The sequence below is a fragment of the Strigops habroptila genome, chromosome 2 (genome assembly GCF_004027225.2).
Source record: "Strigops habroptila isolate Jane chromosome 2, bStrHab1.2.pri, whole genome shotgun sequence".
NCBI classification, from domain to species: Eukaryota; Metazoa; Chordata; class Aves; order Psittaciformes; family Psittacidae; genus Strigops; species Strigops habroptila.
Window position 1 is genome coordinate 57,584,893 of NC_044278.2, and position 26,712 is coordinate 57,611,604.

A 26,712-nucleotide genomic window follows, 5' to 3' on the forward strand; every position below is an offset into this window, starting at 1 on the left:
CATTCAAAGTGAAGCCATGGGGCAGAATTTTTAGCAAATAGCAGTCCAGGAGCTGTGGTGAATTCTTCATTGCTCTGTGTCTTTAAATAAAGATTGGGTGCCTTAATAAAAGGTTAGGCTTCTCTTCATCAGGTTATTAGCCTTTCATAAAGGAATCCCTTGATGAAATGTTATGGCCTGTGTTTTCCAGGAAAGTAAGACTAGATCATCGTAATGGGCCCTCCAGGTCTTTAGCTCAGTGGTGCCTGATTTCTTTCCTGACCTTGAGTTACACTGAGAAGAGGAGGTTTTTGAGGAACAAGGCAGGAAGTAAAATTCTGTGTGGATATTTTGCAGGATTACCAGCAAACCGCTGAGGTGTTCAGGGAGAGGGGCAGTGCTGGAGCAGGCAGGTCCAACCTGGCAGGAGTTAATGGAGCTGTGCGTGGTGTGCAGGACCGAGGCAGCACTGGTGTGGGAGATAGCAGCGGGCTCACTCTGAACCTTGATGGTCTCAGAAACACAGCTACATATAACTGTCCCTCTGGTACCCTCTGGTGTGCAGTATGCCGGCTCCTCAGCCTCTGCAGGCAATGCCTGGGGAAGCTGTCTCCATCCTTTGATGAGGGCAATGCCTGGGAGAACACTGGTTGCCTGTTCTCCTGTCCCAGCAGGAGACTCCTGGCAGTGATAGGAAGCAGCAATGTCTGGTGTGAGCCCATCACGAATCATTGCATGTTTTAAGCCAGAGCTTGTTCCTGAAATACATTTCCTGCCCTCAATAGCAAAAGCTCTCCATTTGTGTGCTTCAATATGTAATGGTTAGAGTCCATTAAAGGCCCATGTTCATGTCAGGAGGTCACAATAGCGCACAATATTTTTTGGGAAGCTCATTTCTTCTGGCCTGCCCCTGAGATGTTCAGCCAGTGCCTGCCCTGGCTGTCAGGTGCTGCTTGGGAAAATGTGCTTCCCCCTAGTAAGAAGCAGGAAAACATCCAGCCCCAGACTCCCTGGGTATTGATCAAGCAAAAAAAAAAAAAAAACCACCAGAAGCTGCCTTTTGCAAAATGGTCATGTTAAAACAATAGCATTTGGAATAAGTACTGGAATTAGTACTTCTGAGAGATGGCAATCCTATGTGGGAAGAAGCTGTAGGAATTGGGAAATAACTGGTGAACAATATGTGCATGTGTGTATGTGGATAGGGAAGGGCAGGATGGAGAGTGACTTGGTACTTTTATTTCTAGTGGTTTTATCACAATACCAACCTAAAAATTGTGAACTGCTGCTCTGCAGCTGCTGAGATCACAGCTCTCTTGGCACTACTTACAGATGTTACCAGTCTTAAGGTACGGGGTCTTGTCTTCGACATCTAAACAGAAAGAAGTTTGGAATTGTTATGTGCTCATCCTGTGCCTCACTGAAAAGTAGCAGTGACTCTGTTCTCCTTTCTCCAGAGAGCTGCCTCTTCTCACATCTTTGGTTCTGTAAGACACCCCAGTTAAATCCAACGCCATGTTAAAGAGATCTGCTTTGGCGAACAGGCCTTTCCTCCTTCCTTCTACTAAGGTTTCACATGAGCCCACCCATGAAGGAGGTGTGGGGAAGTTAGGTGGCCTAGGCAGGAGCACAGGTGACTGTGATGGGACCCAAAAGCCATAACAGAAAACCAGGCAACATTTTTCTCTCAGAAAAAGGTTTAAGAAAGAGACAGATGAGGCGTAATTGAGACAGAAGGATGTTGATTTCATGGTTTATTGTCACATTAAAAAAGTAATCTTACTGATGAATTAATATTTGCTTTTTAATATAAAAGTGCTTATTCTTACAAATCCTTAAGGCTCATTCTGTTACATTACAGTAGGATTTTTCACCATCCCAGAAACTGTGCTACATGAGTTTTATACGAACTGTGGACATAGCAAAATCTCCAAACAGTAAAACAAGTCATTAATAATTTCATTGCCTTTGTACGCATGAACCTGTTTAGTTGTGTAACATAATTTAACAGGAAAACAAGCAAAAGCAAAATTTTCTTGTATTTTCTAGTTTGACTCGGAACTGATCCTCAAAGATTTCTACTTTACTGGAGTGAATGGAACAAATATGATTGGTTTTGAATCTCAGTTTTTCACTCGTACAGCAAAAAGGAAGGTGTGAGACAGAGCAGAGTTACACATGGAGCGTTTACCCTCTTACCTGTAGTAAGTGTTTCTTACTACAGAGAGAAGCAGTGACTACAAAGCACAAGTACTGTTCATACATGATGTATTTATTTTTGTAATGTCCCTATGTTGTACTTTTATTTAGGTAAAGCTCCCACTGAAGCCAAAGTGAGTTTTGCCTGAGGGAGGAATAAGACCAGGGCTCTCATGGGGAACATTTAGGTTAAGTAGTTTATTACTTATTTGTCTCACAATGGAAGAAATAAGTAGGTGAAAGTTACTAAAGCTCTTGTTTGTATCGATCACAAGTGGAATATGACTGCTGGCATATACTATGATACACAGATAAGAGTATACCATATTTAATTTTAATCATACTTGGAGCTATATTAGTTGGATGGGCAGTGAATTTGCTATTTCTACTTAAATTTTAGATATCTATTTATTGTAAAGACCAATTTTTTTCCAATAATTGGATCAAAATGCAGTAGCTAAAAAAATACCTAATGCAAAAGATAAAAATAATTTAAAGTATTCTGGAGCGACGAGGGGAAATGCTAACTGATCTAATAAATAAGGCAGTTTAAAGCATTTGTGGCTGCTACTGTGATATATGTACATACTTTACAGCATAAATTACTGTACAGGATACTCTGTTTATTAACCTGTGTAAACGATATTGCCTGCTGTATGTGAGATCATGGTCAGTGGAAAGATAAACTGCTATAGCATTGGCTAAGTGCTGGAGGCCTTGGGTAGCACATCCTCAGAAACATGAGCGGTATTTTATGAGCTGCAAATAAACCCATCCTGACTTGAATAATTTCACAGAAAATCTGCTGATGTTTCTTGTTATAAATGAAACATGGAAATGAATCTCTGCTGTTTGTTACAAAAATAATTCCGGTTGTAAGCTGATCTTTGTGTACCTCATCTCACCATGGACCCTCGCTTAGAAGTTCGCTGTGTGAAAAGGGCAGGTGGGGAGGAGTTGCAACATGCAACATGCAACATGCACACCTAGCAGGAGGATGGTCAGTGGCTGGACCCTACACTGGGACCACTGCATTGCATTTTCAGCCCCTGGTGCTATGCACAGCATGGGAAATGGGGAGGGAATCAGGCCTACTGTGATTATTGCAACTGGCTGGAGAAGTAATGACAAATCTAAGCATACTGTTATTTTGGCCGCCCTGTGATGTGTTCCCCACCTGTTTGTTTCCCTCGCCCATCCACAGCATGGTTTGGTTTTGCTTCTGCATGGTGGTAACTCCATCTCTGTAAGGATGCCTACTGCAACATGGCCCCTGGTCAACAGACACCACCGTGGTCCAGGTTTCCATTAATAATATCCCCAGGAACGCAGGCCATAAGCAGTAAGCGTGTGTGTGTGTGTTTGTGGTGTGTGTGTGTATGCAGCCATGATTTGTTACACCAGTTATTGCCTCCATTTGCCACAGTCAGCACGGAGTGATATCCCTGCACAGGAGGACCAGGGTTAGATTTGGGCTACCTGGAGAGCAGCTCTCACACTGCCTGGCTCCTCTGCCTGGGCTCCTGCCTCTCCTGTTGCTGCCCAAAGAAAGAGACAGCCTAACAATGGCACCACAAGCACACCTTGATTGGGCTGCTCTGAAGCTCTCAACACAACACCGCTCTTCCTGCCTCCACCGACAGCCAAGGATGCTGCCTGGCCAGCCCTAGGAGCTGCTGTGGGACTGCTGGTCTGCAGGCAGGCCATGAGCTTTAGGTGGCCCTGGGTGGCCTACAGGCTGTTCGTCATGGATAAAATTGCCATTTTCACGTAATGAATTGAAAAATGCTGTTGAATTTCCATAAAAAAGAGTAATATTGGCATAATGTGGGCTCACAGCCAAGCTCATCTCCTTTGCCATGTACGGAAAAACTGTTTCTTCTGTTTAAAGGAAGCCAGCTCTACTTCCAGACAACATACAGAAAAAGTGCCTGTGAGTGTTAAGTACTCTGTAAAATATATTTTCTTGATATTTCAGTAATCTTAATAGAAGAAAGGTGCACGTCCTTGAGGAACTATATACTTTGGATTTGGGCCCAGTGAATTAGGGAGTGGGCAAGAGATGGTCCAAGTCTAAAATGTATGCTTTAACCATCTCAGAAATAAATGTACTTAACTGCATACCTGTTTTCCTGTATATCTGCTCCCTCCCAATGTGATCTCTGCCCCGTCCATCCTACATCAGTGCATCTAAGATATTTACCAATTTCAGCAGGCACCCTCATTAGCAACAGGTATGATTGTAAACCTGGGATAGGATTTATATACCTCTATATCTGAGCTCATCACCTAAATTCCCTTTGTAGCCAGTACACAGAAACAAGCACTTCCAGGGTGTGATTCATTGTGCTTATTATATACAGTACAAGATGAGGCAAATCCCAACTTCTTTGTTTAAATCAGGACATTTTTTCCTCTCCCATTCCACCTTCTCTTGTTATTTATCCCCAGTGAATTGTTACAAGGCTGACTGTGTGTCCTCAATGGCTTAAAAAAGGTCCTTGCACGAGTGTGAGACCATCTGTCCTGCTAGTTCTACTGCAGGGCCGTAGAGCAGCAATGCTCATTCAGGCAGATCAGTAACACAACATCAGGCAATGGTGCTGGGCCAGGAAATGCTGCTGTAACCCCTCCAGCTACACTGCTGTTTCACACAGGCAAGTGAGTCACCAGCACTAAGGGCCTTTACTCCCCATATTGCTGATCTCTCACATCCGCCTTCCAATGCAGAGAAGAGCTGGGCAGAAGTTGTATATGGAGTCATCAGCACTCACTGTCTCTTCTGAGGAGGGAATTCAACTCTCTTGCTCGGATTAATGGGAGAAGGTGTATGCCAGTCCCACAGGTGGGGTGGGAACGAGAAGAAAACAGAAAGGTCCTGAGCTGCTCGGAGAAGCTCTGCGCTGCCCTCCATCTTTTTTCCAGTGAGGAATTTCAGCTCTAGTTTCTCATGTACATCACAAGCACAGGCTGGGAGATGGGGTTGAGGAGGAAAATGTCTAAAATTGCAGGAAGAGCTGACTGTGGGACCAGGAAGGCAAAACGAAAGGCTGAGGAGATAAAAAATTAATTACTGCATTGATCGTGACACTCGTTAGCTATGTGTGATTTGCTGAGGAAAGCCAGAAGTCCCCATCTTCCCATACTGCACCTTAGCAAATGGAAGATGGACTTCTTTGTCATGGATGAAGGATGCCAAAGGGCCTTGACGGCCGGGAAGACTTGAGGAGAGGACCCATGTGAACCTCAAGAAGTTCAACAAGGCTAAGTGCAAGGTCCTGCATCGGGGTTGGGCGAAGCCTCAATATCAATACAGATTATAAGGGTTAGAATTCCATGTCTAAGAATGGCAAGTGGAGAAAAGGATAACTAGAGCTAAGGAAGGAAGGATTTGTTAGTATTGCCTGAATAACATGAACAGCGGTAGAAACATTTTGATTTGACTGGTGGTCAGTCCTTGGTGAAATGCTCTATCGACTTCTAGAGGTAATGCGTCAGAACAGAGCTGGGAGTTTGACCCAGGGATGCTGGCTAATGATGGTGTGATTTGGGAAGGTAACTCCTTGAACACCATGTTCCCAACATATCTCTGACTTCCCAAGTCAGTTACAGGTAACGTGCATCACACTCAGATACATATTTTGCTATGAGAGGGACATTTTCTTAATGTTTCATTACTCTGCAATGCACCATTCTAAAAGAAAAAAAAATTCCATTGATTTAAAGTTATTTGAATCTGGATTTGGAATAACATGATTTGAATACTTCTGAGAAACACACTTGGTACAACTGGGGAGGCAAATTTCTTTCACAGAAATACAAAGTGGCTCAAAGACATAAAGATTTGACTTGCTGTGTAGCCGTCATCTGTAGGATGGCTACACAGCACTTGGTTAACCTATGCTGTTTGTCCCGTATAATATTGTGGTTCTTGCTCTCTACCAGGATCAAAGCTATGCTCTGGGAATGGCAGTTTCACCTAGGCTGTGACTCCCCTCAGTGCTAAGCACAAGTTTTATGTATTCTGGTGCTTACATAAAGAGCTTACGTGGTGTTTAAGGATTTTGAGGGTCTTGTAGCTCTGGACTCAGGGGTGAAATTCATCCAGTGTATTTAGCAGTTTTTTCCATAGCTCTTCTACAGCACTTTCCTTCTGAGGATACAAAGTGATTTGCAAACATTAATTAATTCTCATAAAGCCCTATGAGGCAGATAAGTGTTAAGTATCCCTGTGTTAGCACATATGAGAAACATGAGACCCAAGTGCTGTTCCATGCTGTTCTCTATATGTACTCCCAAAAAGGAATATGTGCCTTGGGACAGAGGAATTCTGTTGTTTTCCTTCGACCCTCTGGAGTCCTTCAAGGGCAGGAGGGGTGAGACTGGGATTCAAGCTACAGCATGTGAGATTCAAGCTACACAGATCAGAGAAGAGAGAGAGCCTTTCTGTATTGGCTGCTAGTTTTGTTGCGGAAAGCAAGGCCCTTTATGCAACCTATGGGTTACTTGCTCCATGCTCCAGCACCCTGTTTGAAAGGTAGCTTGGGCTGCTGAAGTAGAAAACACCCCTCAAAGTGCAGGCATACTTGCAGGCTACCAGGGGCAACAGAACCAGACAGCAAGTGGAGGCAGAGGAATTACTTGAATAAACAGCCCCAGCTGAATGCCACCTGCATCGCTGAGGAAAACCATAGTCAAACCGCAGTCTTTTGAAAGAGCAATGGAGCCTTGGATGCTCCACATCTTAGTGTTTTTCCTCTATGTAACCTTAGTAAAGCTAGAACAATCAGGGCCTAAAGTGACTTTCCCAGATTGTTAATTAACCTTAAGAACAATTTACAGCATGGCCACTAGGCTGTTAGGTTCCAGTAATGCTGGAAATGGAGTCTTGGCCTTCTTGAGGGCAAATGACAGCTTTATGAGAGACACTGAAGTAGCCAAATTTTCATGCTAACAATACAGGATGAGAGACATTGTTCTCTAGTTTCCAAGAGAGACTAGATAAAAAATCATCCAAATGCTTTTCTGAATGCATTCTGACAAAATTATCTACGGTTACGTGCCTTTCCAGCCCTTGGCGCACAGCACACAAGCTAATGTAACAATTATAATTATGGTAGTGATCAGACCTACAAGGCCTTTTCAAGACATGAAAATCAGACTAATTCTCTAGTTTCAAACACAATGAGTTCAAATATGTGATGTAAATGCTAACAAAAAGATACCAAATGAGAGGCATGTTAGGTCTGCGCCAGCCAAACTTCTATTGTTATCCTAACAAGTCCATATTCTTCAGGCATTGTTTGTATTTCTATTGTGCCAGGAGATCTATTCTTTAGTTTGAGGATTCTCCCTGAATGGGGGAGGGAATTCTTGCTATCGCTGTGAAAAAGAAACATCTTTTTCTGACGTATTAAGCATTAAGAAGATTATATAAAGGCAAGGCATATGGCAGAAGGAGATGTTCTTAATATAGCTTTTACCATGAACCCATGACCCTCCAGAAAATTTGGGAGAATTAAAAAACCTATTGCTTTGACAATCTTTTAATTTTTTAAAAAAATCTTCTTGTAAAAAGATCAAGGAATTCATCTATTGTTATTTACATAAAATTCAACCTTTCCTGCTTAAAATCACGAATCATTTAATGTCACATCTGCAGGATATCTGAGGCAGATGCCATTAATCCAAGTAATTTCACAAATTCCAATTGCATTTGGATTAAAACCTACAACCAAGTCAGTGAATAGAATATACTGTACATGCGTTAAGGCTGGTGACTACTAAAATATCTTGGGTAGATAAACTAAGCACAGATTAGGCAGGTCTAAGTATATATGTCCTCATCTAGGGAAAAAAAGATATCCTGACATTTCAGTGATGTAGATTTGAATCAGTAGCCATGAAAAATGGTTGAATATTTGCATTACAAAAGAGATACTTATGGCACAGTCTCAAAGGTGCATTTCTTATAAATTAATTAGCTACACAAATTATTTTGATAACAGCTACTGCACTTCTGAGGTGATATGGCTCCTCAGTGATGAGTACTTGATGGTCAATGGTAGGCACTAGTAACATCCTTCATGCTGAGTGACTTTTATCACTATTTAGATTTACAGTATATACATATGTGTTTGTATCTACACTTAGGGCTTGATCTTCTTAATCTCCTTTACCTAAGGTCATCTGTTCACTATAATCTCTTCCTTTGGAGCCCTGTGATATTTGGATAAAAGAAATAGGCAAACAAGGGGTTGGGTCATCCTGCCATGTGACAGGGAGGACTATGCTTGGCTTTTGACCGCACTCAAACCTCTGCATATGCTTTGTTCTTACCTGTCAGTCATGGTATGCCATAAATGATTAAGGCCAAGGGGTCGGTGTGGTCTTGCTGTCTGTGAGGATACTATAGGCTGCTCTGTATTTGTTGCATTGACTTGCAATACATAGCTCCTTTGAATCGATTCCCATTGCTTTACCAACCCTTCTGTTTGCTTCAGTTTGTAAGCAAACCTCTCCCTTCGGGGATAATCCTTCTGGATTTGTACAGAATGACTTCTTACCTTCCCAGAATGAACCTGAACATTGCTATCGTGTAAAGAAGCCTACATATTCGTGGACTTCTACAACAGATTGGAACAAGCCAGTGTCTTTCATGGAACTCCAAAGAAGCTAGTCACCTCTGGTCGCATCCAGAACACACAGAAAACTTTTGGCTCATGGTGAAGTGCCTAAGACTATTCAGGTTCTTAAGGTAGAGCATATGCTTAACTGGACCAGACCTAAAAGCCACATGCACTCCTCCAGACCAGGCCCTAAAAACATGAAATGATATATTCCTTGTCACCATGCTACCTTCAGTCATATAAATGGCAGTAACCATACACAGCAAGTGGTCTGCACAAAAGAGTATTCTAAATAACCTCACCAAAGTAGTATAGCTGCAGGAACCCCTATGGAGAGAAGCACAAAACCTCTAATCCATTTATATGTCTAGTTGGTTTAAATGGCTGCTATTTCATCCTGTTATACCACGAGAAGTTAAGGCTCAGTGTACTCATCAGACAACACAGATGATGCTAGCACAAAAACTAAAATCCAGTGTGTTTTTCCGTGGAAGCAATGGGCATTTTAGCTGGAATAATTCAATATAAGAGCAATGTACAAGAAAAGACAATCATCCACAAGAGATCCTTAGTACTTGGAAATGTTACAACAGGACAGCATTAATTCTTGCATTTCTCTGAAGTTTCTTGACATATTACATCCATACAAAGAGTTCATTGTGATTTAAGAAAAATATCCCAATCTTAGTAAAATAAACATGCTTCAAAGTTCCATATTTGAAACTCAAATGTCACATGTGCAATAAAACTAAACTCCATTTAAGGCAAGTAATATTTGTCACTTCTAAAATTTCCCAACATTAAATAGCAGTAAGGGCTCCCAAACCACCAAACTTATCTGAAGATAAACATCATAGGCACCGTCAAAGAAAACAGAAGCTAATCTAACCGGAATTTCACTTTCCTGATCTGAGGAGAAATCCCACAGTACCTTCATAGGGTATTGGAGCAGCTGATGGAATCTGTTGCTGCTAGTCTAGTAAATCCCGACAGACTCCCACAGCTGGAGATCAGGCAAGTGATAAACTGAAAGGCACCGATCAAGTTCTCCACGATAGTTGTGACCAAATGAATCGTGTTCTTTTTGGGGTGGGTAACAGCCAGAGTTCAGAGTGACAGGAGGACTTGGAGGAAGTTTATTTTGTTATTTAACAGCAGGTCCATGTTCACTCTTAAAGCCAGACACTGTAACACTCAAGTCTGTGCTAAGAGGTGGCCACAGCCTGAGCTCAGGACTTCAATTAGGGGGAAGTATCTGAGCACTAGTGGACACATAAATATCAGCTCAGCCTGGCTTGGGGCAGAGCAATTCCTTGTAGCTACCTGCTGAGCTGCTTCAAAGAATGGGGTGAGTGCTCCGAGTCTGAGCAGTAGCTGGAGTTATGGTACATGGGGCTCAGTGTGTTCTCAAGCCTGCTTTTCACCACAGAGTACAGCCAGCCTGTGTTACCAAAGCTGTTTAGCTCAGAAAACGTGCTGCATTGTTTGTTTTTTTTTTTTCCAAAACACAGCTCTTCAAAAATGGGGGAGGAAAAAAAAAGGCAGCAAGGACCAATCAATCAGCCGTCAATTGGATCTTCTATTGAAAGAGTCTTTTGTACTCACGTTTTCTTAATATGTAAGTGAATTAGATTAGAAAACAACCATCAAAGGGTCCAACCAGTGACTTGGACAAGAACAGACCATTTAAAGTCACCGGAGCTGCTCAATTGAGTAAAAGCTGCAAATCTGATTGCAAAAAAATTAAATTTTTTTAACTTACAGAATTTATTTTTTTTGAAGTACAGAAAAAGAAAACTAAATGTGTGAAAACCACTGAAAATGAACAAAAATGCACTGAACGCAAGCACAGTTGATATGAACTAGCCTTGACCTCATCTGACCCAAATTAAACTCCAATTATTGTGGGATTAATTCTGGCATGAAAAACACAGCCTGTCAACAGGAACTGAAAACATCCCATAAATCAAGAAACGTTAATGCCTAGTTGAGGATTATGCATGAAGAGTGAGAGGATTATGATAGGAAACAGTTCTTAGCCTGATGAGCAGCAAACTCAGCTTCCCAGATAAAGGAAATTGCATGTAATGCTCCCATACAGCAGAGAAGAAAATGCTGCAAGCTTCTGCTAGATAAAAAAAGATATGAAAGTAAAAATCTGTAGGATGAAGCTTTCCCATGCAAAGTCAACAACTGTTACAGATATCTCTCTGTCTCTCTGTGTGTATGCAGCTAAATTAACACATTTTCTTTACTAACTGGATTGCAGTTTGCCATATTTGTTCATATATCTATTTACTATCAGTAACAGAATGCAGTTTTCCACCATCTCTTCAAAGCTTTTGCTATCAGTGTGTCTGTTTTCAGGCTTTTTGCTTGATCCTGTAGGTTATACTGTTGGTGAGGATCTGAACAAGAGGTAAAATTATTTAAAAAGACAGGAGATAAAGAAATGCATGCAGTTTGTTGAAACTTATTGCACATGGAGGAATGCCATCTTTCTCCAACTTAATGCAAGCTACACAACTCCGCTGTGTGCCCCAGCGGAGAAGTAACAGGGAAATGGCACATTAATATTGAAGCTTCTGTGACGTGTCCATGCTCTCAGTATAAGTTCTCCATGTCTATGATTTGCCCTCACTCATTCCAGTTCAGGAAAGCCCTTGTTTATGTGCTTAAGCTCTGCTGAAGTCAACGGAATTTCAGTGCAAGCTTAAAGTTAAGAATCTATTGAGAGCTTTCCTGAATAGGGATCTGTGCTTATTGCACTTGGATCAATCAACCCATGAGATTTTGGTTTCTGAGTTTTTCGGTACAAGAATAGAAAGGGTATGTTTTGTGCATTAAGATCAGTTCTTTCTAGTATTTCTAGTGTATGAAAATGTTTGGAGAGCGATACAGAACAATTCATTCTGAAGAGACATCACTGTATATTGTACATATGCACACATACATGTCTAGACTCAGAAAAATTTTACTCAGTATTGAAGAAAGATTCACCTTTGTTTGGATCAATGCTGTGGTTGACTATTTCTGTAGCACAGTGTCCAGAATAACTGAATTATCCATGAAAGGTATACTGTCCATGTGAATGGCACACAGTCATTATGACAAGTGAGCGCTATTCCGCACCCAGTGAAGTCCTTGTTGAGTGTACTGAACTAAATGCTCCATACTGCTGTGCAAGGTGATAGGTCCCATCAACGCATCCAAGTCGTTAAAAAAATCTACAGGGAAAGAAAAGATTCAGCATCAGAAGAGTGAAGCTGTGTTTGCTACTTGTCACCCTTTAATAGATTTTATTCTCTTGCAAATTGAGCCAAGCTGAGTGTTTCATAGGAATGAAAGTTTAGTGCTGGCGAGATTAATTTTAAAGCCCTGTGGTTCATGATGTTACAGGCCGATGCACAACAATTTTCTTTTTAAAGAACCAAGCAGTGAGTTCTTCGGCTTTGCTTTTCATTAATTTCCACTGAGTCTTGATAAAGCAAACAGATGCTGGCCAAGATTTATTTGAAGATTAAGGACAACTAAATCAAAAAATCTACACACAAGAGTCTATCTATACATATGCTAGATATTTAAGCTACCGCAATAGAGAAATAGAGGTCTGTACAACATGCTCAGCCCAGCCTAAAGAATAAATTGGCTAATGAGCCACTGGGGGCTTAATTCAGTTGCCTGCTTAGAGGCACCTATGCCCTTTGAGATGCTCTCAGGCAGTTGATACATACAACCTGGACAGGCAGATCTCACACAGGAGACTTCTGCAGTGGGAGTGTAGGTAAGGATACCTCAAATAATGGCATTTGGCAGCTATGGTTAAGAACTGAATTGTATCCCAGTCTCCCTTTCAGGGTGAATTGGGCAGCTCTCTGAACTCTGCTGATTGTATTGAACAAAGCTCCATCAACTGCAATGCGAGATTAGCCCTTCCCCTGCAACTCATATAAACACACCTACATTTAGGTGCCTTCATTTGGATTTGAATCCTGGCCATGCCTTAAATCCATAATTTAGCCTGAAAACCAAGCAATACTTTACCATCAAGTCAGATGCTGAGACACTTGCTCATGGAAACCAGTTCAGCTGAGAGAAGTTTGCTCTGAAGAGGGAACAAGGTGCCTCGTTCCCATCTGTGTCTGCTTGGATGGGGGGAGGGCTAGGGGCTGTTCACTCCTTCTGCAGAAGGGAAGTGTGCTCCTACTTTTTGACATGGTCTGGCTAAACACATCCCATCCAGCTCCACAACTTTAGGGGGAAGGAAGCTGCCTTGCCTGCCACAAACCTCTCTCTCCAGAATGACACAGATGGCAGTGAATGCTACCCACAGCTATGTCTGTGACCTGTCACCAGTCCTGACCAGCCAAATAAAGAAAAAAAACCCCAGTGAGATAGCGAGACAGCTATCAAAATTGCCTTTTTGGGCTGTTTTGATCAGACTATGAGCAGACTGAAGAAAAAAGTCACCTCTGCAGTCTTACTTTGCAGACATGATTCCTATCAAAATAATCACTTTCCTGATCAAAATCATGTGACAGTCTTCTAGAATAGTCCATTGCCTTGACTCACCTCTGTTTTCCTTGGCCAGGTTGTCAGCCATCTCCCAGTAATCATAGCTGTGCAGGATGCTGTTGGTGATGCTGACATGGTTGGCAGCCATTTGATGAATGCGCTGCGGGATGCTGACAATAGGAGATGGGGAGGGGGCCCCGGTGCTCCCCTGGGATCCTACAGAGCTGACTGGAGAAGGGCTAGGGGACATGGGTGATGGTGTTCCTGTGCTCCTGGAAACAGATATTAATACAGTTACTTAAAAGGTGTTGGGATTAAAAACATGAGAATATCAGACCATACTGTGGGTAAGAAAATATAATTTCTGACTGCCAAGCTGATGTATGTTTCTGTGCGACTTACTTTCCACTGGCACCCCAAGGAGATGGGTTCTGGGCAGCTTTTGATGAATTCTGTAAAGGAAAAAGTAATTCAGAAGGCATATAATTTATATAAGACTATGAAATGAAGTACATTAAACAGTATAAAAGTAAAGAAATGTAAAGAAAAAATTGTGCAAGTAGAAGTATTTAAGTCTCATGATGCAATAAACCCACTCAGCCTGGTTTGGTTTTGTGATGAAGCAGTGCTGCAGCACAGACTCAAATCACAGTCTATTAAACACCCTGGCATGGAGGCTGATTGAGGAAACATGTTGAAAAGGAAACTTTTCACAGAAATCCTGGGAGTTCAGAAGAAAGTGCCGCTAGGACTCTGTGAGGTTTAGGCTGGAATTTCTTGTGATAGAGAAAGCCAGAAGGATTTCCTCCTACTCTCCTGTCCTCAAAGACAAATGTAATTCCCTTAGGATCTGCAACGCTGTGCAAGTCTGCTCAGCCTGTCTGACCACAGGGATGTGAATCTGAGACTCCTTCAGCTCAGGTGGGTGTTTTAACCACCAGGCTCAAGAATCTCTCTCATGATTGCTCCTCTTGGAGCTGTTCCCCTTTGTCTGAATACAGCAGCATTTACAGTGTCAGAGACTGTCCCTGTAGACTGCTATTTTCTCTAGCTGAAGAAAGTTCCCCACAAGCCCCTAAAAGGGGACATTAGACTTAGTGTGATCTCGCATGTACCTGCAGCCATCAAGACTCTCACTGGTATAGTGTGCTTAGGCTATTTTAGTCTCTCCCCATTGCTTGGGGAGAGACTACGTTGTACAAGCACTACATTTACAGAGCAGAAATTCAGGTGTCTGCAATAATGGAAACTGAATAAGTAAAATTATTCTAGTAGTTAGTGTGTAAGAGCTGGTGGGAATTTTCTGGCAGGTTTCTGCCCATTTGACTTGTGGGAAAACTGTTCTCTTCCAAATGCAGTGACTGATTTAATCCTAGGCCTGTAAGAAAGAAGGATGTAGAAAACAGAAGTCTAAGAAACAAAACTTTTCTAGTCCATTCCATCCGCAGTCTCACATTCAGGAATGGAGAGTCTCTGATTCTGCAGAGGAAAGTGATGTCCGCACACTCTCCCCTGAAACCATACATGCAGATAATTGTGTTCTTCCTTTCCTTCTTGGCAATCATGGGAGACCAAGTGAAGTCCTGTAGCTTGAGATCTGTTCATGGATATTGCTAAATGCAAGGCTGCAGGTGTTGCAAGCTGCAGGAGCTACAAGCATTAACAGCACTACAAAAATGCTTGTCTCCCATGGCTTAGTAAGGAAAAATGATAAACCAGGGGTTTCAGAGCTTCATGGATTTCAAGGCCAGGAGTAATCCCTCAGGTCTGCAATTTCCCTTTCCCACCAGTCATGGAACTTTTACCAGAAGCTAAACGACATTTAAAAATTTATTTTATTTTACTCTTTTTAGAAAGGATAGCCAGTCATATAGAAAGACTAAGACACTATTTATCCTCCTTGTTCTCCTGTGTCCTGTTCTAATGTTTAGTAGGCTTCACAGTTAGAAAAACAGGTTCTGTTTCAGAGTTTCAGGACTGAATTTTCTTAACTTCAGTGCTAGCTTTTGGGTGTTGGTCCAATGCCAGCAAAACTGCATGTTGCCTGGTATTATCAGCTCTGTTTCCCTATACGCAATGATCACATCCTCTCTTAACCTGTTCTGCAGTAAGCTGGACACATCTCCTTAGCACCTCTTCTAAAAGTTTGTTTTCTCAGTTTTGATGTGTCCTCTGAACTGCTGCTTGTGTTCCCACACCATTCATACACACACTGGCATTGGCTGTATTTTAGCAGGGATCACATCAGTGCTGTATGCCTTGGCATTCTTCCTGCATTTTGACACTGGATCTTCTACATCCCAGGTAAGTGGTATGAAAAATAACCTTTAAAGCGTCCCACAGGGGGTTCTTCTTTCAGTGGATTTTCCCCCCTTTTTTTTTTTTTCTTGGCAGGAAGGGTTAAGGTGTGAAAAGAAGAAGTTCTCATTGATCATTCTAAATAGAACCAGCCTGGGAATCCTCAGCATTTGCTTCTCTTGCAGAATAATTACTGGCTTTCGTCTTTCTAGTGTAATGGAAACTGAGTGTATGTTATTTACTTACAGAGTTGGAGGCACAAAAATACAAAAATCGAAGTGGAGTCAAGGATACTTCACCGTAAATGTAAACCAGCCTCTGCCTTACTGTACAACTTGCCACACCTTTTTTCTCACGTTTTAGGTATAGTGCTTCAGCTTCCTCTCAGTTCTGCACCAAAAGGGTGGGGTAAGGATTCTAAAGAGTATAATGTTGTAAGGGACCATCTCTTATCCCACTTTGCTTACTGCTGCCCATTCTCTGGGTTTCTTTATGCTCTCTAATATGTCTGGCCCCTGAACATCTGTGGCTTCTTTTTAATTCTCTGCTGCATTATAATTTTTTTTTTTTTTTTTTAAATAATGGAAATAAAATACTTTAAAGGAGATTTAAATAATTTTTTTTTCTTTTCTAAAAGAAAACTCTGTCTAATTTTCCCTGCAAATGTGTGACAAGGCTTAAAATCTTTCTTTGATTGATAATATATGTGGAAGTTCTTAATGCAGTCAGCATTTCACATCACTTGGTTTTGAAAGCTTTTAGATACCAAATATGAAATGAGTGGAGAATTGGCTTGTTTTCCACTGAAAATTATAGCAAATGGATTTTTTTTCCCATTTTTACTTTCAAAGGTGAGAATACTTTCTAATGTGAAACTGCACTATCATTATATCAGCAGGAGCTCTGCAAAAAACCAAGCTCATCTTGGCTACAGCAGAGTGTAAGTCCATTTTATATTTGCTGTGAAACAGTTTCTGTCTGCTAGTATGAGACATTTTACATGGTTGAGAGCCTGACCATCCTGTTCTTAATGCAGGTATTCTCTGAACTGGTAAAGAAGAATAAAGTACTGTAATAAGCACATATTTCTTTCCCCTGAAATCACGTCATTGTTAGAGAAACATAACTTGTTGAATTATATATTGCTAAATTTTTAGAAGCAATTACAGTGGCTTCAATTTCAGTTTGACAATAACAGATCTGTCAATTTCCTTCACTGTCTTCATGTGTTCAGAATCTGGCCATGAGCATTTGTGCTTGTATTTGATTTTTTTTATTAACAAAATGTCAAAGGATGGATGTTTTTCATTTCAAGGTACCTCCCCCTGCAATAAAAACCCAAGAGATGATCCCTGTGTTCAAAGAAAAATGGCTGTTCAGAAGATCCCTCAGAGCAGTTTGTCTTAAAGCACTTGTATGTTAATATTATTTTTTTTTTAAATTATTATTATTTAGAAAAATAAAGGCTAATTTTGTGTTTGTAGATCAAGTGCTGGATGGACTGACTGCTAGGTGAACTCCACCTGAAAGTATTTGTTCCTGAGATACTTTCCAGGGAAAGGTTGCCTGTCAAATAAAATGTATTAAAATACTTTAAGTGACTTCCTGTCTTACTGAAAATAACCAGGGTTTGGACTTGGCAGAGTGGAAAACGGAAGCAGAAGCAGGCGAAGCAAAGCAGGAAGGGGAAGCCAGCAGTGTCGTGTCAAGTAGATGGCAGGTGGTTTGGCTGCCCTCTGATGCTTTCATACAACTCCCACTGAAGTCAGTGTGGGCCGTTTGCCAGTTCCATGAGTAAGAACATGTCCCACTGCACTCTCCTACCTATCAGTTCTCTTAAGTGGAAGCCCTGCAGCTGAGGACTGATCTAGATCAAAGTCTCCAACTCACAGTTCTAGTGGGAAGTGGAATCCCGGAGGGGATTCTTAGAGGAAAATCTGCAAACCTAATCATAACAGAGGTGGATGGCACTAGACAATCAACCAAGAATAATCTGAAAATGCCTGTTTGTTAGTACAATGAACCTCTCATCCTCATTGTCCTGGGTTCAGCATGAGTGGGTACACTCATGAAGGAAGGGACACAATGTGTACTTTGCAAAAAGGGGCCCTTGTGAAGACAACAGAACTGAATAGAGATCAGGCATTGCCATGGGAGTCCATGGTAAAACTCCACTGACTTCACAGGGGAAGAACTAAGCCCAGCACACTGTTGAAGTAAGATGCTGTATTTCCTATAATGGCACACTGATTTAAAAACATGCCATAAAGAATATACCTTGAAATACTCAATAAGCGCTTTCGAATACTTGACCGCATGGTCTCTCTTGAGTCGGAACATCCTCCAGTACAGAAGGGCCAGGCAGCGGTAACTAGAACAAAAGGGAGAGCAGAAGGTAAGGCATGCCCCCTGAACAGAAACCCCAATTATCTTAAAGTCTCTAACTAACACAGAGTGGAATGCTGACAGCACCTTGTTTATGAATTTTATCACCATTTGTTTACAGTACTTTACACTTTGCCATGGATTCACGAGCAAGGCTGGGTATTACAGCCAGGACAGGTCACGCTGATGAAGGCTACCAGTAAGGTATTCAACAAACTGTTCTCAGAAGGATTTGCAGGTTTGGGTTCCCAGCCCTTGACTCTGACCTTAAGTCTGCACACTTGACCAAAGGCCTCTCCTGTGAAAAGGTCATTACAGGCCTGGAACCCAACATATGCATTTTTAAAAATCTATTATTTGTAAATGCAAAGGCAGCCTTTTGGGGTATCTTCTCCTGGGACTTTATTACAATAGCCTGGAGCTTGTATAATGAACTCCAGTTATAATGGGTGTATTTTGTGTACACCCTGCGCTCTCTTCCAGCAGCTGGAGTCAGCTGGGAAACAGGAAACCTCGGACGTGCCCATATTTCACTGGCCAAGCTCCTCTGTGTGAACCGGAATGGAGATTGTGTTGAAGCCTGGAAGCTATTCCTAGGCCACCTGCTGGATTTGTTCCCCAGAGGAAAGCAGCAGTGGGCTGAAAAACTCAATGTGCTCTATTGGAACTGTCTTGCCCCCGTGCACCTCGTTAGTCTGCGGAGTGCCACACACCTTTAATGCTATGTAATTAAATGAGAGTAATAGCTATTAACTATAATTATACATCACTATAACTGATAACCAGCATGCAGGACACACAAACTCTTTTCTTTGCTATTGGTTTTAGGTGTACTGGTCTATTTTCTAAACCAAGAATCATCACCACCTTTTCCCAGCAAGCTTTATGATCGACGACTGTGGGATTGCCCCACAGTAACACAGCTTTCAAAGCAAATATCTGATGTGTTTTGCTTTTCCTTTGGCAGCGGAGGCCTTATTTTTAAAAGTTGTATGTAGTCTTAGAGTTAACCTGGAGCACCAGAAGCTGCCTTGAGTTTGGAAGCGCAGAGCAAAATCCACCTCCCCGTGCCCAGGAGCTGCCCAAACCTCAGCAAACTCATCGAATTAGCAAAATTGCTCTTGAAAAAAATCCCAGGTAGGGTTTCTCAGCCTCTTGCCCTGAAAGCGTAAGGTGAATTTCTGACTTTGGCCGCTGGAGGGCAGTCTCTCCCTAGGAGAAGCGGAGCTGCCTGGCAGCCTGGGAGCTGCCGGCGGATGCGGTGGCCTCGCAGCCACCACCATAACTCTCACTCTGTCACCTTCACAGGTACAGCACATATGCAAATGGTGTCAGCTCATCTGCTGCCTGGCAGACGGTGAGTTAAGATTGCTATTCATCGCCCAGCGAAGGCACCGTCTGCTTTCCCCCTCGCTGACCTTTCTGCTGAAACAGATGCAGCGGCTCCGTGAATTTGGATGTGGCTCTGCACATACCGAGGCGCTCTGGCAGTTCTCGGCAACCCTTTGTAATACGGCTTTATTTTTTTTTTAACCATTCTTTAGTCATTTTTCCACCTAAGCGTCTTTAAAGCAATTGCCATTAGCGCATTCTGTGCTCCTCCCGATAGCACGGCAAACCAGTGACAAAGAAAAGGCATTTAAAAAATAAATGCATCTCTGAATATTTTTGTCTTTTAAATACAAATGATTGATTAGGAGCCCTTATTTATGGAGGCTAAAGCTAAAGACGCATTTGATTTGGATTTTTAACAGATGGTTAATAGATGTTAAAAACACACTTGCTGATTGTAAATGTCCACTTACTGAGAATCAGTAACCATGTAATAGGTATTTTATGTATTAACCACATAGATATTAAATTAAAATTTGATTTTAATAACATTTTAGTATTTTACTAGCAATGAGCAACCATCCTATAGCATCTAAGGTGCATGCTTGTGTATCTAGAAATCTCAATTTAGAGGGTAATCCAAAAGGCTTAATTATCACCATCACCATATCTCCCTTCATATAATAAAAACATAATTTATGATTATTGAGCCTAAAATGTCAGTCACAAAAGAAATGACCGAGCTATTCGTACAAAAGTACATCACTCATAAAAACAACAAACCATCAGGCATTTAAAAATTAATTATGCTGACATACCATAGCTGACCTGTCACAGTCAATAAGTATGAATTGCTTATTTACAGAGACAGCATGCAGACTTGATATAGCGATGCAAGGGCTGGACCTTCCTGGAGCAGAAAGTATTCTCTTAATTTCAATAGACAACATAATCCTATCTGGCTGTGTCCAGCATCTGATTTTCAAGAACCGGCTCACTGCAGAAAAGAAGCCTTTTGAGGAAATCTTGATCTACTAACCATAATGCTGCCAGCTGTTTGTCTTCTGGCGTGGCATTGGGGCCTGAGTGGGTTTTTAGTCTCACTGCATACCTTAAACAAAAAGAAAAAAGCCAATGTGAGTTAACTGAGACAGCTTTATATTACTGATCAGAGAGCTAAACTGCCCAATGTCATTTGATCTGCCCCCTTGTACCTATTTGCTCAAGTTACCAGACATACATGTGCTTTTTCTGCTTGTGTTTCAGAGCTATTTTGCCATTAGCAGTGCCTCCCTGTGCTCTTTAAACAGCAGTAACTCCCTTGAACATCCATCAGTCCAGAGTGGAGCCTAGCTGGTGAGGTGATGCTGTCCTACCAAAATAACCTCTGCTGCTGTGGAGACCCAGTTACACAGAGTTCATGCAGAAAGGTTTTCACAGCGTTTGAATGCAGATAGCCTGCCTGGAAGCTGGTGCTGCCCTCACCCTGCCAGTTCTGAGCGTGTCTACCCAGATTTGCTCCTCCAAGCAGAGCACAGCAGAAGGGAACATGTGGCTCAGAGCTATTTTTGCTCATACGACACTACATTCAAATTCTATAAATATTAAACATCCATAGAGGTAGCACTGCTGTTTCAAGAGTGTATGTGCTATGCAATCACAAATTAGTTTCTGGAAATCTCAGCTTCCAGCTGAATACCTGAACAATGGACAAGGTTAGGACAACACACAGCACTTCTGGGCTCACTTCCAGAAAAATACCTGTCCCCCACAATTAGCTGCTTGTGTTTTTTCTTATCTTTGCTTTCAAACTTTAATCCTGATATCTGTGCAAAGATTTAGTACGAACATCTTGTTTCAACAGGCATACCCAGCAAAGCACTTATTTTTCTGAGCTGTGGCAAGTGACATCAACAGCAATTCACACTACAACGCAACCACAGCTACATACATTATTGAAAGCTATGGATCTGCAAACAAAATTCGTTTGCGGAGTTAGGTCCATGTATTTACTATCATGAGAAAAGACGGGGCAGAGACAGAAAGAGCTTTCTGCCTTTTGAAAAAAAAGAAGGGAAGAATTGCAGAGAGGGGATGTACTATTCTCTTACTGAAAAAAAAAAATAATTTGATTTTGTTTAATAACCTCCCAGTCAGAAAGCCGGCCTGACCGTGCAGCTTTCTCTGCTCCTGTGACTGGGTTTGTTCTCTTGCGGAGAGCGTCACTCAGCTGCTGGGATGATTTTGACCTTTATTTTCTCTGCTGACACTGCCAATAAAGTTAACTATTTAGTACCAACTATAATGGAGAAGAAGACTCAGGAGACAACTTTCTTCATAGGAACTGTGGGTGGGACTCAGTTCTACTGTCCTGTTTGGAGTCGTGAAGGTGACTTAAGAGTAGGAGTAGCGTTAGAGCAAGCTGGACTGCTTTTGGGACTCCACTGGCTACAGTAGGAGCATATGCACCAAATTAGACACTTGAGTGTCCAATTTCCTATCACTGTTCAGGTAACCTTTAAACTGAAGTCTTAAACACATTTTGCAAACTACCACTTAATGAGAATGTTTTGGTATTATGTATTACTATTTTTCTCTTTTGAGTAGCAAAACTTGTATCATGAAGCTATTGAAATAATTCGCAACCTAAGTAATACGAAAAGCTTTGGTGTTTTTTTGGGTTTGTTTTGTTTTTCAGTCTACACGCTTTCCTGATTTAATTTCCATACAGATAATACATACACATTACATCCCACTTGGGAGGACCTCACTTTTCCCCTTTTACTGTATCTAAGGAATTATGTGATAATGTAGATGAGCATGTTTGCACAGAGTAACCTCCTCCCTTCCTACCTGATGAGTTCAACTGTTTCTGAATACATTGTATAAGGGGATTTAGATTCCATTGGGCCTTGTTCCATTGCATTTCCACACTCAATAAATGATAGTGCCGCTTCTGCATAATTCAATGCCTTTCCAAACTTTTCCACCTAGAGGGAAAAAACAAGGACACAGAGAAATAGTGTAATCATCAAGATACAGTTACATTTGATGGGATTTTCTCAACATAAATTGTAAACTTGACACAAGTTAGTATATCTTCAGATTCACAAATTTTCCTATGAGAAAGTTAAAATCCATCACACAGCATGCATCAGTGAAAATCATAAGATACATAAAGTAGAGCTAGAAAAGGCTACAAAATGTTGTTATTTCCACACTCTTATGTCTAACAAAGGATCAACTCTGCCTAGGACATTCCTGACAGATGTTTATCAAAGCTCTTCCAGTGCTGGAAATTCCATCATCAGGCCTGTTGTTTCAGCTTTCATTAAAAAGCATTTCACACTTCTTTGAAAATGTAGGTTTTCATCATCAGTCAACAAAGAAAGGTGATTATCTTGAACTAAAAGAATGAGAATTAAATACTTAAATACTACTAACTCTTACTCCAAGGCTTCTCTCTGTTGTCGTGTCTTTTTTATCCCTACCATTGTCAGCACTGCTAGACCATTCTCTCGTCTTTCAGGATTTTGCTTTCTATATCCTCCTTCTTTTTCAGGGACTGCTCTGCTCCTTCAGCTTCTTATGCTATCCTCCTTCTCTGCTTGCTTGTATTTGTGTACTTGTATGGATGTACATGCATGTAAGTTCTCAGTGATGGTGCCTATGTAAATGTGTACATCATGTTCATATGTGTACACTTACATACCACGTATCTGGTCTCAGAATTTCATTTTCTATGTGGATAGGGATGGATCATACTAATACCTCTCTGTCTTGCCTTCTTTTTCCTTCAGCCAGAACTCCTGCGGTACATAAAGTCCATTAATAGACTGGGTGCATTTGGTTGAAATCTGATGCACACAGTGAAAGGTTAATGGACCTTATTCTTTTCCAAGGGATAAAGATTTTAAATAGCAACTTCGGAATGGCACACTGGCTTCAATCTATTTTAGGTTCTTATATGACTCCCATTGCGATCATACCAGAGAACTTCACAAACTTTTTATTATATTTCTCTCCCCGACGCTCTTGTGCGGGTGGAAGTGCTATTATCCCAATTTCACAGATGGGGGACTAAGGAGCAGAGAGGCTTAGAGTAATTTTCAGGCTGCACACTCTAAGTGCCTATGTTAGGTACTGCAATGCCAAAGTAGGAGGTATCAGACCCAGCAAGGTGATTCAAAGTGCCTGGAGGCACATTGACAATATGGCATTTCCTCTAGGATCCTTACAGAGGCAAGGAGGGAAAGGAAGTACCTGCAAAGGGAGATTCACAAGGTAAATAAGGTGCTGGTCCACTGTGTAGAGAAGCTGAGTGTGGATATTTCAATAACCTAATACTGATGAGAGGCTATATAAACTGTGCCTAAGTGACTTTCATGCAGGAAACTTGTGGCAGAGTAGAGAAAAATGCTTGCACCTCCTGTTTCTGGGAGTCTACCATTAAAACATTTCTCTTCAGGCTAAGAATTTCCTTTGCATATTAAGTGATCTTTTCCATTCTGTTTAAAGCAACACACTAAAATGCACCATTTGTACTTTTCCACAGTATTTTCTGATTTAAGACTCACTTTAGAGTAATATGGAACTGAATAAACCATGGAAATTTGTGCTAATAAACTCAGGTAGAGTGTGAAACTCGGTGTTAGTGTCCTAAATTAAGGGCCTGCTTCTGCTGCGTTGGCCTTTTTACACTCCGCACAGCTGAGGAAAAGAAGTGAAGAAGCAGAGGCTCTGAGCTACTTCTTTCCTGCTGCTGTGACAAGAAAGTGTCTGTCTGCCAGCAAATCTACCCACACCTGGAAGATAGCCATATTAATGCAGGGTCCCACTCCATATATTGCGTCTGCCATCCCAGAGGCTGAATGTTTTTAAGGCTTTACTAACTTATTTGTAACACTGGACGAATGTAGCCTGGGAGAAAGCTGAGAGATGGCTAAGGGAGCTCTCCTGGAGCACTGTGTACTTTGTTGCATCCCTTTGTCATAGAATCACAGATCGCAGAATGGTTTGGGTTTGAAGGGACCTTAAAGATTATCTAGTTCCAACCCCCTGCCATGGGCAGGGACACCTTCCACTAGACCAGCTTGCTCAAAGCCTCATCCAACCATGCCTTGAACACTGCCAGGTATAGGGAAGCCACAATTTCTCTGGGCAACCTGTGCCAGGGTCTCACCACCCTCATAGTAAAGAATTTCTTCCTAATATCTGATCTAAATCTACCCTCTTTCAGTTTAAAGCCATTCCCCCTTGTCCTATCACATGCCCTTGTAAAAAGTCCCTCTCCATTTTTTTTCGAAAGAGAAGCATCTCTTTAGTGCTCCATATAACCTCAGATTCGCCTTTTTCCTACCAGCTACAATTTTAGACAGGTCAAAGGCAGGGCCAAAAATCTGTTGCAACAGTCTTTTGTGTGCAAGGTGTTCCTCTACGGTTATACAGATTCCTTGTGTGCTTCCGATTATGTTGGGAACCGTCTGCCATGTAACCAGGATTCTTTTGGCACTGAAGTGCCAAAGCTCTTTAAAAAAAGTAAAAATACCTCAGCCACCAGGCCAAATTTGGGGATACAATTATTGGACCTAGCCAGCTAGTTAAACTGAGTAAATAGGTATGTGGGTCCCTTACACAGCCTCCATTACTATAGTTACTAATTAAAGCAAAGGAATAAATGGGAAGTTTTATTTATCCAGGCCTTTATCTCAGTAAGTCATTATTTGTTAAGTCATAGTTTATTGGGCTATGAACATTTGATTATATAAACATTTCTTAATTTAACAAGCCTAGCCATCCTTATAATAGATTTTATAATTACCCCAGCAATACTGCACTGATGAAGAAACTGCATTACAAAAATAATTTGGAACAACATAACTGGAAAGAAAATGTTCTCACCATTGCATCTGCTTTATGCTTCTTCCGTTTAGCTTCCTGCATAAAGTAATCTGCATTGCGTGGCCTACCAGGGGAAAATAAGAAGACATTTTATTATTTTCTGAAGTGCAGAATATTTTAAAGTTATTTTTCCCTTATTTTAAACCTGATTTTCAAACATTTTTTATGAAGAAAATACACTTATCATGTAACCATGCATCTTCTAGTTCCAAATTGCTGCCTGTGGAGACAATAGCATTTATGGCTGTTCTCATTCTTTAGAAGTCAGTGATTCAAAGCAAAAAAAAAAGCTAATAAAATGCATTTTTATGGATTATATAAACTGCTTCCCAAATTAGTGAAGTTTTGATCTGCAAAACGGATACAAGCATTAAATGGAACAAGTTATTCCATCCCATGATGCTTGCTTACCTCTTTTTCTATTCCTCTCTGTACACTGTTATTTGCCTTGGTTTCTCCCTCCTCTCAAAACAAGCGTGTGTTTAACCTCTCCACTCTGAAAACACACGTTGAGCCTTCTTGCCTCCACAACTACCATCTCACCCTCCTTCTCCCTCTTATCTGTAAGCACGCTGAAAGTGCTGTTTACTTTTGCTGCCTGGAGTTCATCTCCAGCTCAGTGCTGGGTCGCCTGCTGCAATTTCACTGGCGTTGCTCGTGCCAAGGTCTCCACTGACTTCTTAAACAGACCTCCATCCCTTCCTTAACCTACCTACCGCCTGACTGACCTACTGACTTCAAGGCACAAATTCAACTGCTGTCTCTGTGCTGAAATTCACAAGCCCGGTTCTGATCCAGACCACTTTCATCCAAACCGAAAACACAAATGGATGTCTCCTAGGCAATGTCCAGTCACCATCTCAGTGAGCTCCTCATGGCTGAAGCAAATTTCTTCATCTCCTCCACAAGCTTTCCATATTGCACCTTTCCCAGTCGCTGTGGAGAGCAGCCATTTGCCATTTGTCAGGCCATAACCTTGCATCTTTGGCTGTTGCCTTATAAAAGTATTCACATTTCCTGACCCTGTACATTCTTCCAGACTCATATATACAGGAGGTGGCAACCTTCTTTTTCTACTCGGCTAAAACATAGAATCACATGCCCTGTTTCTTCTCAACTTATACTGTGCTTACTGCCATATCCTCATCTCTCTCAGACAAGGAAGTTTTGCCTTGCAGAAGTTTTCTCAGTATTGGTTAGTGTCATTCCTTTGCCCTTATCAAATGAAAAAGAGAGATTCCTGAGTAGTCCAAGTATGAATTCTGATGCTTTTACCATTCATGCTTTTAAGTGCGTGTTGTGGTAAATGGTGCGGTATTATTGCCACTCAGCAATCTGTTGTAGGTTAACCCTGGCTGTCAGCTAAACCCCACACAGTTGCATGCTCACTTCCTTCCAGTAGGATGGGAGAGAGAATCAGAAGAGTAAAAATGAGAAAACTCATGGGACAGATTAATAGGTAAAGCAAAGTAGA

General features: G+C 41.5%; 1 protein-coding gene across 6 annotated transcripts in view; it reads right to left on the reverse strand.

Moving 5' to 3' along the window:
- Window positions 1–1,731: 1,731 nt before the first annotated feature.
- AFF3 (AF4/FMR2 family member 3) overlaps window positions 1,732–26,712 on the reverse strand; it is a 330,156-nt gene continuing 305,175 nt past the window's right edge. For 4 of the 6 annotated variants that reach the window (XM_030475872.1, XM_030475871.1, XM_030475869.1 and 1 more), the window contains 7 exons: window positions 25,239–25,302; window positions 22,191–22,327; window positions 20,377–20,448; window positions 17,898–17,991; window positions 13,725–13,774; window positions 13,380–13,594; window positions 1,732–12,034 (listed from right to left, as the gene is read on the reverse strand). In XM_030475872.1, the coding sequence (XP_030331732.1) occupies window positions 11,913–12,034; window positions 13,380–13,594; window positions 13,725–13,774; window positions 17,898–17,991; window positions 20,377–20,448; window positions 22,191–22,327; window positions 25,239–25,302 (754 nt within the window). In that variant the 3' untranslated portion in view covers window positions 1,732–11,912. The remainder of the gene's footprint in view (window positions 12,035–13,379; window positions 13,595–13,724; window positions 13,775–17,897; window positions 17,992–20,376; window positions 20,449–22,190; window positions 22,328–25,238; window positions 25,303–26,712) is intronic. The other 2 variants (XR_003989977.1, XR_003989976.1) reach the window with 2 other exon arrangements.